Here is a 17,711-nt window from a genome sequence, read left to right as displayed (position 1 = left end):
AGGTGCTCCGTGTGGTCAGATCTGTGTGGGGTCTTGAAGCTTCTGCCCAGTTCTGCCTCCTCCCCTCCCATACCTTCTGCAGGGACCACCCCAATTAGTTTCTTGCTCTTTTAACTTCCTCTTCGCACCTGCTGCCCAACCACTTACCGTGTGCCCTGCATTCCTCTTCTGGGAGGCTGGCCTTCCCAGGGGCTCTCCCAAAGAGTCCCAGCAAAGTTCCTGGCCTCACTCCCAGGGCTTGATCCTGGGGGACCCTCCCTGTGAATCTGATTGCCCAGGCTTGGGTCATAGGGCCGCTCGTGGGCCTACAACTTGACTCAAGGAGAGAGTGTAGTCCCCCCGCCCCATCACCCCACCCAAAGGAAAGTCTGAGTCCTCTGCTCAGAAGAGAAGGGAAGCCGCTGTGGGTCAGGCCCAAACAGCCGACCCGCCTGGGAAGGCCATGCATTCAGAGGGCCTGGCCCTTAGCCAGGTTGCCCCACTTCATTCTGTCTTCTAGGACTCAGTGTCTGCCTCTAGGAAATGGGCATATGGAAAATGGACCCCGTTCTGTCTGTCTCCCCCCTCTGTCCCTCTCCCTCCTCACTGATCTCCACTCACAACTCTCCTAACAGCATCCATCTGGGCTCGTGCTGTTAGCAAGAGCCGCGTCCAGATGGCCAGACGGATTCGAGCTGATGGCTTGGTGTGCTAATGACACAGAGCTAATTCTTAATAATGAGGAAAGGCAGTAAAACCCGCCTCTGGACCAGACTGAGATACCTGATCCGACTGCGCGCTGTCTGTTGCGGTCCTGGCTGCTGTCTCCAGGACGAGTGCGATTATTCCAGAACCGGCGTTGGTCTGCAACCCTGCCCCCCCAGCCCGGTGAGGCCTCCGAGTTTGGACAGTTGGGGTTCTCCGAATCCAGCCCCGGTGAGTTGCAAAGACCAGAATCGCCCTCAAAGATCGAGTCACAAGGGAGTGAGCTATTGTAAGCACAGCGGCCGGAAGGCGTGGTTCATAGTCGCTCGTGTGCATCAGAGTCAGGACCCCTGGGTGCGTTCGAGACCAACCGGGTCAGTTGCTCGAGCTGCAAGGACTTGACTGAAGTGATGCCGGGGAGCTCATAGTGCTGTGGAGAAGCTGGAAACATAGGATCCCCACTCGGGGCCCTGGGGGGTCTCGGTCGCTGAGCGTCTGCCTTCGGCTCAGGTCAGGGTCCCAGGGTCCTGGGATCGAGCCCCGCATTGGACTCCCTGCTCAGCGGGGAGCCTGCTTCTCCCTCTGCCCCTCCGCCCTGTGGTTTCCCGAAATCTCACTCCATCTTGGGGTACACCTGCCCGCTCCCCAGGACTGCCTCTTCAGAATGAAATCTGAGTGCCTTTACGCAGGCCTCACCAGTCGGCACCACTCCCTACCGCCCTGCCCTTGTCCTGTTCTGCTTATTTATGTTGCTTCGCTCCGTTCTGGTGGACGTCTGCACCTATGATCCCAGAGCCAAAGAGCCGGGGGTTTGGGAAGACAAAGCATGACTCTTGAAGGCTTTTGTATCTGCTTTCATGACATCCTCTCCTACCCGGAACGAAGCAGCCTGGGAACTCCCACCTGCTAGAGGGGGCGGGAAGGGGAAGAGGAGTACATGTACCATCCGGCCACCTACGGAAATAGGGGCCTCTCCTGGGGCCCAGATGCAGGACATCTCATGGGCACCGGGGGGTCCCTTCCTTCTTGCAGGTGATTCATTGGGCGTGAGTCTTTTACTGCCCTTCCGCGGGTGTGAAGTGATCACCAGGCCATACTGCAGCCGGCTTCCCATCTCTGTCCTTCCCAGGGACACTGGGGTGGTTCACCTCTGTCAAAGGTCCTTGCAGCCCAGGGCAATCTGAGCACGGCCAGTCTGAGCACGGCTATGTCCTGCACCCCTTGTGGTGGATGGGCTCCTGCTGCCCTGGCCTGCTGCTCTGGGGTCCCGCTCATGTTTAAGACGGGGCCACTGGGTCTTGGGTTTGTAAATGAATCACAACAGTTATCTCTTAGTTGAAAGCCATAAAATAGAGGTTTACAATGAAGGTTTGTTTTATTTGTTTGTTTTAGTTTTAATTTTAGGGATCCTCTTTTATATTATAGGTTCTTGTCTTTCCACATGTTGGACTGGGAATTCAGAAGTCCAGATTTTAGTTCTGAGTTTGTGGTGTTGCCACAAAGCTGTGTGAGGGTTGGAGAGTCACTTGACCTCTCTGAGCCTCAGAAGTTTCATCTGGCAAATGGGGAAATGGAATTCTGCCCCTCTAAATGCTCAGGGGGGTTGAGGTGATGAGATGAGACCATGACCGTGAAATTGCTTTGACAAAAGACAAAACTGTTCAGTTTTGTGAAGCTGTCTGTAACCATTAGAGCTGACATATTGGTAGGAAATGATTTTTGCTGGCAGGTGACAGGAAACTTCACTACTATGGCTTGATAAACATTTACTTATATATATCAAGAATATAAATATATATATATGTATGTGTGTGTATATATGTATAGACTAGAATATATTTTTCAGAAGTGGTTATCTTTGGGTGATGATAAAGCTGCTTAATGAAGTAAGGGCCAACAATCTCTGTGATTCTCTTGGTCTTCCCTTCAAGGTCACAAGGTGGCTGCTGCAGCTCCAGCCATCACAGCAACATGAAGGCAGGAGTAAGATCTAGGACCTGATCAGGCTCCCCACTTCCATTTCCCGTAGGCACTCCCAGACTATCCCTAGACCTCTTCCATTCATCTCACTAGACACAAGTAGGTCTTCCAGGGGGCCTGGGAAAGTATTTAGTTTCCTCTTACACGGTGAGGGGGAAAGGGAGCCCGAAGCTGGGAATGGGTGTGGGTTAGATCGCTAGCAGTGTTTGGAATAGCTAGCAAGTTCTGAGTGGCACAAACAGAACTTGTTCTGGGACGGGGAAAACAACCACGGAAGGATTTTGATTTCCACCCGTGTGATTGCTGCTCCTGTCTGTCTGAGCCCTTTCCTGGGGCCTGGCTACATTTGAATAGCTAACATTTTACTTTGGAGGTGGAATTATATTAAAAATCAGATGCTCGTCATTATGCAAATGGCTGTCTCGCTATAGCTTAGGATTTTCGTCCTTTTATGAATTATTCCTTTTTCACTGCTTTTTCCTGCCTTCCTCTCTTGGAAGAAATAAAAACAGCCACTGACTGATCAGAGGAAGTTTCCAATCATTCCGTCAGTGGATGTTTACTGAGAGTCTCCCATGTCCCGCGAGCTGTTTTAGGCTCTGGGAGACAGCGGTGAAAGGCACAGTGTCTGCCGGACTGCACCTTACATTCTGGTGGGGGAGACAGGCATCAAGTAAATGAATAAGTGAGATCATTTTGTGAGTGATACATGCAAAGGAGAGACTAAGACGTGGTGGGTAAATAGACATGCAGGTGGGGAGGGCTCCCTTAGGAGGGGTGGTTGGCAAAGGTCTCTGAGGAGGTGATACTGCAGGAGAAACTGGAGAAGCCAGAGCACGTGCAAAGGCCCTGAGGTGGGAAAAAGCCTGGTGTGTTTGAGGAAGAGGAGGACCTGTGGGGATTACACCAGGAAAGAGAGAGCAGCAGGAGGCGAGGGTAGAGAGGGTGGGCGAGTCCCACAGGGCTTCGGGGTGGTCATTTGGCTAAAGCTTCTGCCTGATGGGAGTTGCCTGATGGGAGTTGCCAGCGTGGACCTCTCTGGGCTGGGGGAAATGGGCCATTGAAAATTAGCCCAGCGTCCTCGTTCCAGGGCCCCATCTCTCAGGGATGCTGCCATCTGACATTATCTTAGTTGTGTGTTTTCTTACTCACTATCCATTTCCCTAATTCGAATATAAGCCCCATTCGGGAGAAGCCTTATCTGTCCTGCCCAGGGCTGTGTCTCTAGCACCTAACAGGGACCAGCACATAGTAGGTACTCAAAAATATCAAGTGAGCATCCCTTAGTTCTCTACTGATGCATTATAAATCACCCCAAACTGAGCAGTTCCAAACAACACCCGCTTACTTGCTCACAGCTGGGGTCAGGAGCCAGGCACAGGACGGCTGCGTTCTCAGCTTCCGGGCCCGCGGGCTGGGTCCTCATGTGGACCTTGGATCCTCTTCCAAGTCCGAGGGGTCGTGGAGGAGTTCAGTTCAGTGGCAGCAGGACCGGGTGAGATCCGTGTCCCTGGCTTACTCTGCTGGGGCTGCTCTTCCCACCCGGAGGCCACCCACGGCCCTTCTTGGTGGCCCCGCCCAGGTTCACAGCCAGCTGTGGCTTCACATAGCTCGTCCTGGGAACAGCCCCGTTCTTTCACGGTGTACCATTTCACGTAACCTGCCCAGGACTAAAAATCCGCCGTCTTCACAGTCCTGGGATTGTACAGGGTGGGAGTCTTGAGCCATCTGAGAATTCCGCCTGCCAGAAGATGCGGGACGGAGTCGGCTCTCCCCTCCATCCCTCCTTCTTCCTCCCACAGAAGCCATTTCCCTGCCCCCTGCCCCTGCCGGCCCAGCACGTCTGCTTGCTGCTGGCAGCTGCAGGCTTTGCTTCCTGGTTGCTGGCAGCTATTGTCTTCTGGCCGTGGAGTTTTCAAAGTTCGCCGTCTGGGCTGTGGGTCTCCATTTATGCCTTTTTTGCCTTTGGTACTATCCAACCCCAGGGCCTTTGCACTTCCTGTTCTTGGGGCATCACTTGCATGGCTCATTCCCTCACCCGTTCAAGCATTTGTTCAAATGACACTTTTTCAGGGAGGCCTTTTCTGACTCCTTCTTTCTTCACTCAAAAAATACTTTCTTGGGGGTGGGGAGTGCCTGGGTGGCTTAGTTGACTAAGTGTCTGTCTTCAGCTCAGGTTGTGGTCCCAGGGTCCCAGGATTGAGCCTCGCATTGGGGTGGGGGGCTCCTGGCTCAGCGGGGAGCCTGCTTCTCCTTCTCCCTCTGTTGCTCCTCCTGCTTGTGCTCTCTCTCTGTCAAATAAATAAATCCAATTTCTAAAAAACAAACAAACAAACAAACAAACTTTCTTGGGGCCCTTGGCTGGCTTGGTCAGTAGAACAAACGACTCTTAATCTCAGGGTCATGAGTTTGAGCCCCATGTAGGGGGTATAGTTTCCTTAAAAAAAAATGAAAAAACAAGACTGATATATTTTTAAAAATAAAAATACTTTTGTTTTGCTTTTCTCCTTCATACCCATTTTCCTCTGATCTGCTGTGTGTTTTGCCTGTTTATTCGGTTTATGGTCTTCCCACACTGGAATGTCAGCTTTCCCCGAGCAGGGAATTTGGTGTGATTCTCTGTCCCATCCCCAGCCCCTAGAGCTATTTGTCGAGCCCCTGGCGCATAGCAGGGGCTTAGTAAACATCGGCCGGAAGAATGAATGAGGGTTAAGGTGGGCAGCTTTAACTTTTTAAAATCTGTTTTTCCTTTTTTTTTTTTTTTGGAAAGACCTGAGCAGGCACGAGTGTTCCTTCCCCAGGCAGCCACGTTATATAATCAGGACCTTCGTTCTGCAAGGAGCTGTCAGCACTGTTTCAAGCGTTTATACTTGGTGTTTACAGCCTCTCCTTTTAGCTGCATGAGCTCTCCGCAAGAGCCCTGGAAATCAGGCCTCACTTCCATGGGGGGTGGGGGGGAGACAGCTCCTGGCACAGCACGCTGGGAGGCCCCGGGGGCCGATGGGGCCCTTGCCGGTGGCCAAGCAGGCCTCAGGTCAGGGTCAGCCCATGGTCAGTGTCATTCTCTGAATATCCACATCTTGGGGCAAAAGGCGAGCTTCGTTCTGTAAATCACAGAGGTCGCTGAAGCGGAGGGTGCGAGCAGAAAGAGCTGGGCAAGGATCATCTCTTGGGCATTCTGGCGACGCGGCGTCTCAGAGGCTCCCTCGTGTTTCTGAAACCTGCAGCAGACATCAACAAGGCAACCCACCCAAACAGTGTCTGCTGTCTTGGCGGGAGCTCTCCCTCCCAGCCTGGGGACCGACCCCGCGATGAGGGAAAGCCACTGGCCTCAGCCACCCGCCCAGTCCTCAGATCCCAAGGGGTCACGTGTGTGAAGCCTCCTTCCACGGCCGGCTTCTTGGGGATCTGCAGGGCCAGCTTGGTTTGTTGTATTTATTCATTCTTATTATATACTCCCCGTTTTAGGCAATTAATAAAAGATTCCCACTTCGGGTTAGCTCATTATACATTATGAATTTGTAAATGTCAAGATGATCGCAATGAAATTTTAGGTGCTGTGGTTTCAAGGAGGCGAGACCCAGGGGGGCTTTAACGGCTGCATTTAATCAACTGAGTGGCACCCCGGCCCCGCAGCAGGTGCAGGGGCTGCCTGGGGGCCGCCGCCCAGCTCAGCCCTTCCCCGTCGTTAAAGTACATGAATTTTCATGGCAGGGATCCGAGAGCTCTCGGCGGTCCCCGCTTTCCCAGACAATGAGTTTCTCCCTCCGAGGCCCTCTGATGGGTCCTGACCGCCCAGGTTCTCCCCCGCCCTGTGCCAGTCCAGCACTGGTGGGGCAAGTTCAGCACCTGCCAGCAGCTCACGATGGTATGGCCATGCTAGCAAGGCAGAAACCCGGCCACCAGCAACATCTCGGGGGCGCACGCTGTACTTTGTCCCTTGGGAGGCAGCTCTGTCTGCGGCTTTGCGTCGGGAATGGCTTTCTGCAGAGGGAGGAAGAGCACTGTGCGGCTCAGAGTAGCTTCAAGCCCCAACTCCGCCATTTTTAGGTGACTTAAAAGCAAGGGGGTCAAACCCCTGAGCCTCATTCTCCTTATTTGTAAAATGGGAATGAAAATAACCCCCCTAAAAATAAATAAATAAATAAATAAATAAATAAATAAATAAAAGAAAATAACCCCTCTGATTCTACTGGAATGGTTACATGGCTTGTTACACCGGAAGGTCTTAGTGAACAGTAAGAGAAAGGTGCTTGCATTCTACCAGTTGACCAGGTGTTAAGGGACACCCGAGCTAATGCTGAGGGCTTCCTTCTCTAAGGAAGGAAGGCAGGGGAGCACTGTGGCAGCTGAGCCATGCTGAGAATTCATCAGGGATGCCCTGGTGTGGGCTGCTCTCGGGGACTGCCCCTTGTAGGTCTAATTAAACACGGCTACCTTATTTAGAGTGTCCATGGTGAAAAATTGGGGTACCCCAGCTCTAGGGTCCAAAGTATAGGACTCATTCAATGCAAACATGCTTAAGGAAGTGTGACCACTGGGCGCCTGGGTGGCTCAGTCGTAAAGCCTCTGCCTTCAGCTCAGGTCATGATCCAGGGTCCTGGGATGGAGCCCTGTGTCAGGCTCTCTGCTCAGTGGGGAGCCTGCTTCTCTCTCCCCCTCTGCCCCTTCCCTCCCTCTGCCCACTTGTGCTCTCTCTCTCAAATAAATAAAATCTTAAAAAAAAAAGAAAAGGAAATGTGACTGTGTGAAAAAATTTTTTAATATTAAAGGCATAAGCATCATCTGTGTCTTCCGCCTGCTGAGTGAAATGTAAGGGCAAGGAGGAAGCTCCCTCATGGATGCAGTCTCCCCGGGTCTGTTCTCTGCATTGAACCTGCTTGCATGGACAGCTGTCCCTGGACTCCCCGTCCTCTGCAACCGCACCCTGCTCTCAGGCTGTGTGGTCTGCGCAGGGCAGAAGCCTCTCCCAGCTCTGGGATTGGGCATGGGACTCCAGCCTGGCCAATCAGCATATCCCATCCCCTGGCACTGTGATTGGTTCAGGGATAGGAACATGACCTCACTGTAGCCAATGATACTTCTTTTCTGCCGTTCTTCTCCTGACTCGGAATCTTGAGGACACTGGGTTCCTGGAACCAGCCAAGCCTGAAGCTGTGGACGTTTTGATGATGTGAACAAATCAATCCCTTCTGGCATTGGCTTTATTGTTATAAAATAGAACACGGTTTTGAGCCTGGTGGTTCTAGACAAGAAGAAATCTCTTGGCCCTGTGTAGTGAAATGCTGTGATTTAACGAGCGCATCAACTCCAGCTTGGGTGTTCCAAAACAGGAACGTGAGGACCACATCCGCCGGGCACTGATCTCGTCTGTCTGTCAACATTTCCATAATCACTTGTGTTGCATCACTTCCTGCCCCTCCTCCGGACACTGGGACTTTGCAAATGTGAAGAAGGTAAGGCATGTTCATCCTGGCGTGGTCCATAATGCTCTCTGATTTTCCCACAGGAAGCTCCCCTAAGCAAAGACTAAACAATAAATATAATTTGTGAGAGAAATAAAAAATACTGAAAAATGTACACAGGCCTATGTGCTCAGAGCGAAGAACTATACAGACCAGGAAAAGCCCACCCATGTCCCGGCAATGGCTTGATACCATCCCTCACACCCCTAGTCTACCAAAGCACAGTGGGTTGAACGATTATAACAAGTGACCATAAAATCATAACTAGGGATGATCTCACTGAATTTCTAAATTTCGTTGTGACAGTCTCCTTGATATTTACAAATTCATAACGTATAACGAACTAACCAAAATGGGAAGTCTTTTATTAATTGGATAAGCCAGAGAGTGTATATTAAAAATGCAAATGGGCCCCGCTCTGCACTCCTGGGTTTGAATTGGTACAACTTTTCTAAGAGGCACTTGATGTGGAAATCCCTAAACTGTACCTGCTTTCACTCGACGATCCGTTCTTTAGGGACATACCCTGCAGGACTGTCCATGCCCGTGTCCAAACGTGCAGCTCCAGCTCACAACCCAGAGATCAAGACTCCCGTGCTCTACTGACTGAGCCAGCCCGGGGCTCCAAGGGAGCTCATTTTTAATAAATTGTCTATAGACTATAGCTAGAGGAAGGGATGGAAAACACATGAATATATGAGAGGTGGTTATCTCCGAGGGGTGGGGGTTATGCCTTTTCAATACTTGTTTCTTTTGTGCCAGGAATACATATTTTGGGGAAAAAAAAACTCACAAAGTTAGTATACAGGGAATAACATTTTTTGTACTTTCTACCATTTGACTTGGGATCTTTTGTTGAGTGGAAAATACATATCGCAGTCCCTTGGGGGCTTTTCCTGTACGTAGGTTTATCAGGCTGCTTTTGGCTACAAGTAGCTTTTCTAATTCAGTTTATCATCTCAGTGGACAGGAAGTCTGGACTGGAGGCTGACACCGTGGCTCAAGGTATTGTCAGGAGCTCTCTGTCTTCTGTGCTGCCACCTGTTGTGGGTAGAGGTACTGTGGTGCCTCAAGGTCAAAAGAGGCTGCCAGAGCTCTCCCATCACACCTCACTCTCTAAGGCGGCAAGAGGGAAGAGGTGGAGGGTGAAATGGGCCCTTTGCCTCGGTCATCTGGTCCAGGAAAGCATTTCCCCACAACTACGTCCCTTTACGTCTCATTGGTCAGCACTGGGTCGCATGCCTTCTTTCGTCAGCTCCTTGGCAGGAGGGGATGTGATTGGCTGAGCCTATCAGGACTCCTTCCCCTGCCCTCAGGGCTCAGCCTGATGCCACTCAAACCCTTGGGGAGTCTCTTGGGGAGGAATTGAGGCTGCATCTGAGTTTCTGGGGGTCTTAGGCTGTGCAGAGGCGATCGTGGGTAGGAGAGGCATAACCCATCCATCTTGGGGACTCAGAGACCCCTGGGGTCAGACTGCCTGGGTCACCTCTGACCCTGCCACTCCTCAGGGGCTGATCCTATGGCCACGGCACATTGTTCGACCTTCCCCGGGGCGTCAGTTCCCTCAACCATACAGTGAACAGATAGTTATGAGGATCCAATGAATTACAGTGTGTCAGCCCCAAACTACTGAAAGCAGGTGCTGTGACAGAAACTTGTAACCAAGCATTCACAGCTGCACTACTCCCAGCGGCCAAAAGGTGCCAACGGTCCTGAGGTCCAGTAGCAGACGTGTGGATACGCAAACATGACCTAACCGCAGGATGGACTATCCTTCAGTTACAGAAATGGAATGAGCTAGCGATTCGTGGTTCAACAATGGCTGCACCTCGCAAACATGCTGAGTGCAGGAAGCCAGACTCAAAAGACCCCGTTCGTATGGAGTGGGCAGCGCAGGCAAATCCAAAGAGATGGACGGAGGGAGCGGTTGGGTGGTTGTCTGAGGCTGACCCGAGGGGGGAATGGGGAGGAGCTGGGCACAAGGAGTCTCCTTGGGGTGGTGGAAAGTTCTGGAATGGGATATTGGTGTTGGGTGCACAGCACCGTTCAGGTACTCGATGCCACTGAATTGTATACTTTAAAGTGGTTAAAATGATAATTTTGTGTTATGTGTAACTTACAAAAATAAAAAACCAAACCATGGAAAGCCCTTAGAGCTGTGCCCGCCTGGTCTGTGTTAAGTGCTAATATTTGTTTGTTCTGCCCCTGAGCGGTTCAAACCATGCAGGAGGTCTTCCCAACGCTTTGTCATCCCCATCCCCACCCCTACCCTGGGTCAGTCTGGGCCTCCAGGGATCATTCTGCTCCCAGGTCCCACTGGGAACCTATGGGAGGCTGGGGGAGGGGGCGTGGGTGGGGGTTGGTTAGGGTGCTTTCTGCTTAGCCACACCTGGAAGTCATTCTTCCCCGGGGGGCTCCCCCACTGGGACTCTACCTGAAAGTGGACTCAAGCCCCTCCTGTTCTCAATTTTCACGGAATTTCTGCCAACTTCCAAGGCTCAGCACTTTTTATTTATGTATTTACTTATTTATTTGTTAGGGTTTAATTTAATTTATTTATTTAGTTGACAGAGACAGCAAGAGAGCGAGAGAGCGAGAGTGAGAGAGGGAACACAAGCAGAGGGAGTGGGAGAGGGAGAAGCAGGCTTCCTGCTGAGCAGAGAGCCCAATGCGGGGCTCCATCCCAGGACCGAGGGATCAGGACCTGAGCAGAAGGCAGATGCTTAACCGACTGAGCCACCCAGGAGCCCCAAAAGGCTCAGCTCTTAATCGAGTGTCCTTTTTCAGTCCCTAATTTCACCACTATTTCTTGGACGGTCCCCTTAGCGCCCAGCACTGTTCCTGTCACTAGATATTTGGTGAACAAGACAGGGGCTGACCTCCCCGTGGGGGAGTCCAGGAGGAATGGTTTCTCTCCCTGCATGCTTGAGAGCAGGGAGTCTCAACTATGCAGAAAATAAAAGAGAGAAATGGAACAGAGAGAGAGAGAGGTGGGGTACTTGCCGTCCGGGGTCCCCCAAAAGGGGACTCCTCCATCACTTGTCAGTACATTCTGGGGTCACAGTTCTGCCCTTCTTGGTTTCCAGTGAGCTCACTTGCTGTTTTGAGAGGCTCTCCTCACCCACCATCCCCGAGGTGTTGGAAGCAGGAGTCGACTCTGCTCGCTGGAAAGAATGCCAGCTACCATTTCAGCCGAATGGGAATATTTGCATCGGAAAAGGACAGTCCCTCTTGGCAAAGAACATCTTAACGGGTGGGTCACGACGGGGGTCGCCGCACGTGTGCTGGAAACGTGGGCGGTGCACAGGACACAGGGGTCTTCCAAAGCTGGGGCGAGCTCGGCGGGGGTGGGGAAATCTCTCTGCCCGGTGCCCCCTTCCCCCTGCCCTGGGTGCACGGTCTTCCTTCCGCGGCTCAGGCCAGGCCCGCAGTGCCAGCGGCAGCCACGAGATGGCAGTGTCGCTCTACGCCTGTGGCCCGGCGGGCGCGTGGGCAGCGCAGAGCGGAGCTGGGGGCGGGGAAGGGCGCGAGAGAGCCCGCGTGGGGGGCACCTGCCTGACGGATGGGGGTGCTGCGGGACCTGGGGCAGCAGAGAGCCTCGAGCTGGCTCTTAGTTGGATCTGCCTCAGTTTCCCCGTCTGTACACAAGGGAAGAGTTTGGGCTGTTTAATTCTGGATCCTGCCCCCCAGGCTATGAGGCCAGTAGGTTGGTGGTGAGATTCTGGGTTTGCTGGGCGGGGGGATGGGGTAGTGGTGAGAGGAGGGCTCTGCCCAGCTTTGGTGGGGGGCGGCTGGTGTCCTCCTAGGTCATAGCTGCCAGTCCCTCCCACGTACCCTGACCCCTGCAGGATCCGGGAAGGCTTTTTTAACCCGCTCAGAACAACGCTGGAAATACCCCCATTACCGTCTAGACGCAGAGGCCTCGATTAACATGCAGGAGTCCTCCCCCAACCACAGGACCCGCGCAGACAGGGCTGGAGTTCTCATCTCAAATAATGAGCTCAGAGAATTCAGGGGCTCGTCCAATGTCACACGGCCGCGTGGAAAAGCCACCAAGAACAGATCCCTCTCCCCAGCCATCTTTAGCCGAGATCGATGGTGGTGGGGGGAGTTGTGCCCATCTACCTTAGCTCTGTAACAGCCGGACTCAGAAAAATAATACAAACACGGCTGGAGAGCGGTGGGGGGCGGGGGGGCTGGGGAAGAGGCTGTTTTATTTATTCATATTTTTTAAAATTTTTTTCAAAGTGATTTACTTTTTAAAGTAATCTCGACACCCAACACGGGGCTTGAACGCAGACCCCAAGATCTAGAGATGCAGGCTTTTTCCGTGGAGCCAGCCAGCAGGCTCTGGAGGGTCCCGTGTTCAACGGCTAGTCTGGGAAGGCCTCTCTGAGGAGGTGATGTTTGCGCTGAGCTCCAAAGGGAAGGGAGAGGGAGGTAGCAGGGGTTAGAGACGGGTCGGGTGTGCCCAGAGCAGGGACCCGCAAGGGCAGAGTGCAGAGGTGGGAACCCTGAGCCTGAGGAGCAGCTAGAACCTGGGGTGGGGAGGTGGGGGAGGGCGGAGGTAAGCCCGTGATGTGCCTGCGTCCCCCGCCTTGCCCCACAGAAGCGAGATGGCTCTGCGGGGTATGTGTGTTGGGGAGGGGGGTAGTCCCTGGGGAGGGTAGTCCCTGGGGAGGGTAGCCCTTGGGACATTGTCTGCCACCACTCCGGACACTGTATAACCCTTGGCTCAGGGACTCAGACCTATTCACCCCTTCCCAGGGCACCTCCACCAGAAAATGCCTTGTTGTCTTTGGTCACAGACCCCCCCAGCCCTCACTGGCCTGCCCTCTGGTCAAACACGTGGGTTGCCTCGGCTTCTACCCCACCGGGTCCTCCAGCTAGGATCTCCCTAGGGATTAGCTGTGTATGCATTTTCTCTTTGTGAGATAGAGAATTCCTGGAGGGCGGGCACCTGCATTCCATTCATTTTTTCCTCTCGGTTCCCTCCCCATCCTCTTACAGTCCCCGCACACAGTAGGGGCTCAGCTCAGCAAATCCTTATGAATGCAGGAGTGGGAAAGAGTGGGGGAGGCAGCCAGGTTGGGAGGATCCCAGGAAATGGTGACAGTGTCCTGGGGGTGGGAGGGGGTGGGATCCTCCTCCCAGCAAGGGGAACAGTCAAGGGGAGGGGACAGATGGGCCCTTCGCAGGCGCTTCCCCCACCCCTCGCAGGAGACCACCCACTGTCCAGCCCGATATTTGGTTCTCCATGCCTGGATCACAGGCCTTGCCAGAGAACCCAAAGCGGGCTTGGCCAGTGCATAGGTTCTTTGAAAAAGAAGCCCATTAGCTGCTACGGGAAAATCCCTTTCTGTCTTGCAATTAACCTGGCCTAGAGACTCGCCACCTGCCCCTAGCTCTTTCTTCCTTCTTTTATCTAAGAAGAGCTGAGCACCGCTTCTGCTAATGAGCTTGTCTGTACTAATGAAGCAGGTGCCCTGTCCCCCGCCACCCCCCCTCACCAGCTGGGAGGGGGGAGGATTGTTCTTCTGATGTGAGCTCTGGGCCCGCAGAGGAAAATCAGATACATGATAATAATGACCATAATGATGAGAATGATAATGTCCACAGTGGATCCCTTTAAATGAGCTCTTACTTCACAGGTCAGGGGCTTTATATGCCTTATGTGGGACGCCTGGTGGACGCTGCAATGGCTTCCATTGCTCAGATGGGGAAACTGAGGCCGGGGAGCATAAATGACTCGACCCAGGTAGCATAACCAAAGAGTGGCGGGGGCAAGGTTCTCAGTCAAGACTTGGAGACTCTGCCTCCCCCCACACAGCCTATCCACGTTTCCAAAGAGTTTGACCCACTTTTTAATGGAAAACCCAGAGAGCTGGAGCCAGTGGCTGGTACATGGGAGCTGGGAGGGAGCAAGGACCCCCACCTCAGGGGCCCACCTCCGCCCACCCTCCGTCCAGCTGCCTGGGGCAAGTTTCAGGGCATCTGAGGACTGGTGCAGGAGCCCCCACATGCGCCCAGCATGATTCATTCATTGTGCTGCGCCCCAATTGCCCCGCAGGGTGAGGGGTGGCGGCGCGGGGGTGGGTGGATAGTAGGTGCTGGGACCCCCCAGTGAGGCCCTGTCCCCAGGTTGGAAGAATCCCACCACCCAGTCCCCGTCCCACTACACCCTCGCGCCCGGGCAGCTCACGCCTCCTCTCACGCCCCCTCCGCCTCCAGGGCGTCCTCTTGCTCGGGTCAGTAAGGGCGCCCGAGGGTCCCTGCCTCACATCTGGGCAGACATCCCAAGACGCCTTCGATGATGTCTTTCAGGATCCCTGATCCCAGCCAGCGCACCCGTCCCGGTCCTGGGGCTCGGTGGGCACTCCTCAGGTAGCCCCCGACTCCCAGAGTCCACCCCTGCTCTGGAACAGTCGTACTCAGAAAAATAATACAAACACCCCCCCCAGGCACCCCCCAGCTGCGCCAAATTTTTTCCAGGACCTCTCGTCTGCGCTCAGCCTCGCAATCCCTGTGCCCTGTGGGCCCTCACTCCCCCGCACCCCCCCCAGGCGTCCCTGCCCCCTTCCAAGGACCTTCCCTTGTCTCCCCGACCCTGCGACCTTGGGAACTCCCGCCGTTTGGCCCGAATACACCCCGGTCAGTGTGCTTTTGGCCGGCAGGTGCCCCCTCCCGCGGCCCTGCCCGCGCCCGCGCCCCCGCCCGCCCCCGCGGGTCTCCCCAGGCCAGTGCGGCCCCGAGCCCTCCCCCAGGGACGCCGGGGAGTGGCACGTCCCGCCGCCTATGGCTGGGCGGCCGTCCTGGGCCCCGGCTCCGCCGCGGGCCCGCCCCCTCCCGGCCCCGCCCCCCCCGGGCCCCGCCTGCCCGCGCCGCCCCGCCCTCCTCCCCGCGCTCGGGGCTCGCTCACTCTCTCGCGGGCTGAGGGGCGGCCGGCAGCTGGCGCGGGCAGAGGCGGCGGCGGCGGCGGCGGCGGCGGCGCCACGGCGATGGGACGGGCGCTGGGGCGCAGGAGCCGCGGCGGCGGCGGCGGCGGGGCCCGCGCAACTCGGGCCAAGTGCGGGGCCGCCGGCGCGGGCGCGGGGCGCTGAGCCCCCCCCTCCCCCCGGCCCCCAGCTCCCCGGCCGCGCACGGCCGAGCCCCGGAGAGCGCGCAGGGGCGAGCGGAGGAAGCGCCGCCAGCGCCGGCCGCCTGCGTCTGGGGAAGAGCGGCGCCCTGGGGGCGAGCCATGCCCGGCGCCCGAGCGTAGCCGCCGGGGGCTGCCCCCCGGGAGCCGCGGGCCGGGTCGGGCGCGCGACAGGAGCAGCCCCGCGCCGCGCCCACCGCGCGCCGAGGACCATGCCGCCCCCGGGCCGGGCGCCGCCGCTCGGGCTCCTGCTGGCGCTGACTGCGCTCCGGTGCCCAGGTAACGCGTCCCCGGACCCCCTCCCCGGCCCCGGCCGCCGCGCACAAAGTTGGCTCCCGCGCGGGGCGGCCACCTCCTTCGCAAGTCCCCGGCAGCTCGCCTCGCCCGGACTCGCGCAGCTCTGCGGAGACCCCGGGAACCCAGGGGGGTCCCCGGCACGTACCTCTGCCCGGCGCGAGAGCCCGCCAGCCTTCGTCCCCAGACCCCAGCTCCCCTGCGGATCCCTTCAGGGCGCGCGGGGGCAACAGACCGGAGGCGCTCAGCCTCTCGAGGCGGGTGGGGGCGCGCCTCCAGGAATCTACCCCCTCCTCGCCCCTCCTGGTCCTGGTTCCCGCGGGGTTTTGCTGTGACGGGGCGTCGGTGGACCCCTTCTCCCGATTTCCTGATGCCCCCGGACGACGCACGGCCGTGCGTTGCCAGGACACCTGCGGGGCCCCAGCCTTGAGGTCGTCTCGGTCGGCGCAGTCTGTCTGGCTTGTCCGCAGCCTCTCTCCGCGCCTCGCCGCACCCTCCTGCTTTTACATTTTACAACCCCCCCCCCCCTTCCCCGAACATGTTCCCTCTCCAAGTGGCCTCCCCTTAGGTAAGGCGCAGCCTGCTTCTTGCTTTCTGGAGACGCGAGCTGCCCCAGCGCCTTGACCCCAAGGCGGCCAGGCAGCCCCGCGCGCGCAGGGCCGCCCGGAACGTGGTGATGCCTAGAGCCATTGCCTGGGTACCATGGAGCCGGGCTCCCTGCTGAAATCGACGCAGCTGTCGCCAAAACCTAGTGAGTGGGGAAGGCAAAATAGTCATGTATTTTCTCTCTGCTGGAGTTTGGAAAGCTTCTACCACCTTGGGGTGGCTACATGTTGGTTCTAGAGGAAACCTGTCTTAAAATGCTAATCCCTCTCCTCCTCCCCTCCCCCCACCCCAAACAGCGGAGACAATCCTAAAGGCTCAGATGAACCCGGAACCGTCGCGAGCGACATCCGTGTGCGTTTGGAGAGCTCAGTTCTCCAAACATTTTTAAAATCGGGACCCATGATGTGGGAGCAGATAGCTTTCGCGTTAGAAAAATTCTCATTTCCTTAACAAGCAAACGGCACAGAACCCAGGCTGCTGTAGGAAAATAGAACTTTAACTTTTCGGCTGTCACTGCTTTAGGGAGGTTGCATTTAGGAACACACCTTGTATGCCGACTTAATGTGTGATGTATTTGCATGGAAAAGTAAATATTGACTTACTCTGAGATGCCCTTAAGTGACCCGAAATATTTCATAAAACCTTCCACTCGGAGAGAACCTTCTGTCAGAGATATCCATCGGCGTTCAGCCTGGGCTTAATGTGTGGATGAATCTTCAGTCAGCCTGGCCCCAGGCATCTATGATAGCTGTTCTGCTCTCAGCTTTCTTCTGTGGTACACGAGGGGGGTCAAGGCTGTTTCTTCCTAGCTGAAGCCCTGGGACCTGTTCCCAAAAGTGCAGTCCCTTGGACTTGAAAATTGCAGTTCTGTCTCTATTTTGTTTCTCCACGGGGGTCAGCCTTTGCCTGGATGTGCTCATAGGGGAATATTGGAAATCTCTCTGAGAAGCTGGCTGCCTAGTGCTTGTAAGAGAAGATGGAGAACCCCCGCCCCTCCCCTAGCAACAGAAGAGCTTGTGCCTGGCTCTGTGGGGCCAGATCCTGGCAGGGAAGGTGGGCCGCCCCTGAAACCTGCTGCTGGCCCAGCTCCTGGCCGAGCTGCCCAGCTGCTTTTCCCCGAGGCTCAGCTGGGCAGCTGTCTTGGTGAATGCCACTAGGACAGAGCCCTCCATGCCATCATCAGGTTCTTGGGAGCCCGTGGAAGTCTTCCACTGGTCCCTACCAGGGACATAAAGAGAGACAGTTTGATAACTCTATATTTAGCACCAGTTAGGAGAGCTAGGAAGAAAAAAACAAGGCTGGGATTCTTGAAAGATACTTAGCTGCCTACTGTTGGTGGAAAGGTTCAGAGGAATTAGCTAGAGCTTCCTTCAGAGCTGGTTGGATTTTCTGGGTAATTTCTGGCATGATTTGCCGACCACGTTTGGCTGAGGTTCTGGGAGAGGGGCTGGAAGGGTTCTGAGGGAAGGAAGGACGCCCCCTCCCCCATCACACAGGGATTGTCTGCTCTGTACCAACACCCCCCCCCCCCCCCCCCCCCCCCCCCC

General features: G+C 55.5%; 2 protein-coding genes across 3 annotated transcripts in view; both read left to right on the top strand.

Moving 5' to 3' along the window:
- The window catches only part of AACS (acetoacetyl-CoA synthetase), an 80,788-nt gene extending 70,668 nt beyond the window's left edge, over positions 1–10,120 (top strand). Inside the window, exons 18-19 of the mRNA XM_059408194.1 lie at positions 7,998–8,120; positions 9,093–10,120. Coding sequence (XP_059264177.1) covers positions 7,998–8,120; positions 9,093–9,278 — 309 coding nt within the window. The 3' untranslated portion in view covers positions 9,279–10,120. The remainder of the gene's footprint in view (positions 1–7,997; positions 8,121–9,092) is intronic.
- Positions 10,121–15,453: 5,333 nt separating this feature from the next.
- Positions 15,454–17,711, top strand: part of LOC132023068 (transmembrane protein 132B) — a 351,058-nt gene continuing 348,800 nt past the window's right edge. Inside the window, exon 1 of one of the 2 annotated variants that reach the window (XM_059408192.1) lies at positions 15,454–15,543. In XM_059408192.1, coding sequence (XP_059264175.1) covers positions 15,477–15,543 — 67 coding nt within the window. In that variant the 5' untranslated portion in view covers positions 15,454–15,476. Of the gene's footprint in view, positions 15,544–16,231; positions 16,310–17,711 lie in introns of those variants that run through there. The other variant, XM_059408193.1, reaches the window with a different exon arrangement.

Source organism: Mustela nigripes, chromosome 8, assembly GCF_022355385.1.
Source record: "Mustela nigripes isolate SB6536 chromosome 8, MUSNIG.SB6536, whole genome shotgun sequence".
Lineage (NCBI taxonomy): Eukaryota > Metazoa > Chordata > Mammalia > Carnivora > Mustelidae > Mustela > Mustela nigripes.
Note: the sequence above shows the minus strand (reverse complement) of the source record. Positions and strands in the feature narration are given on the sequence as shown.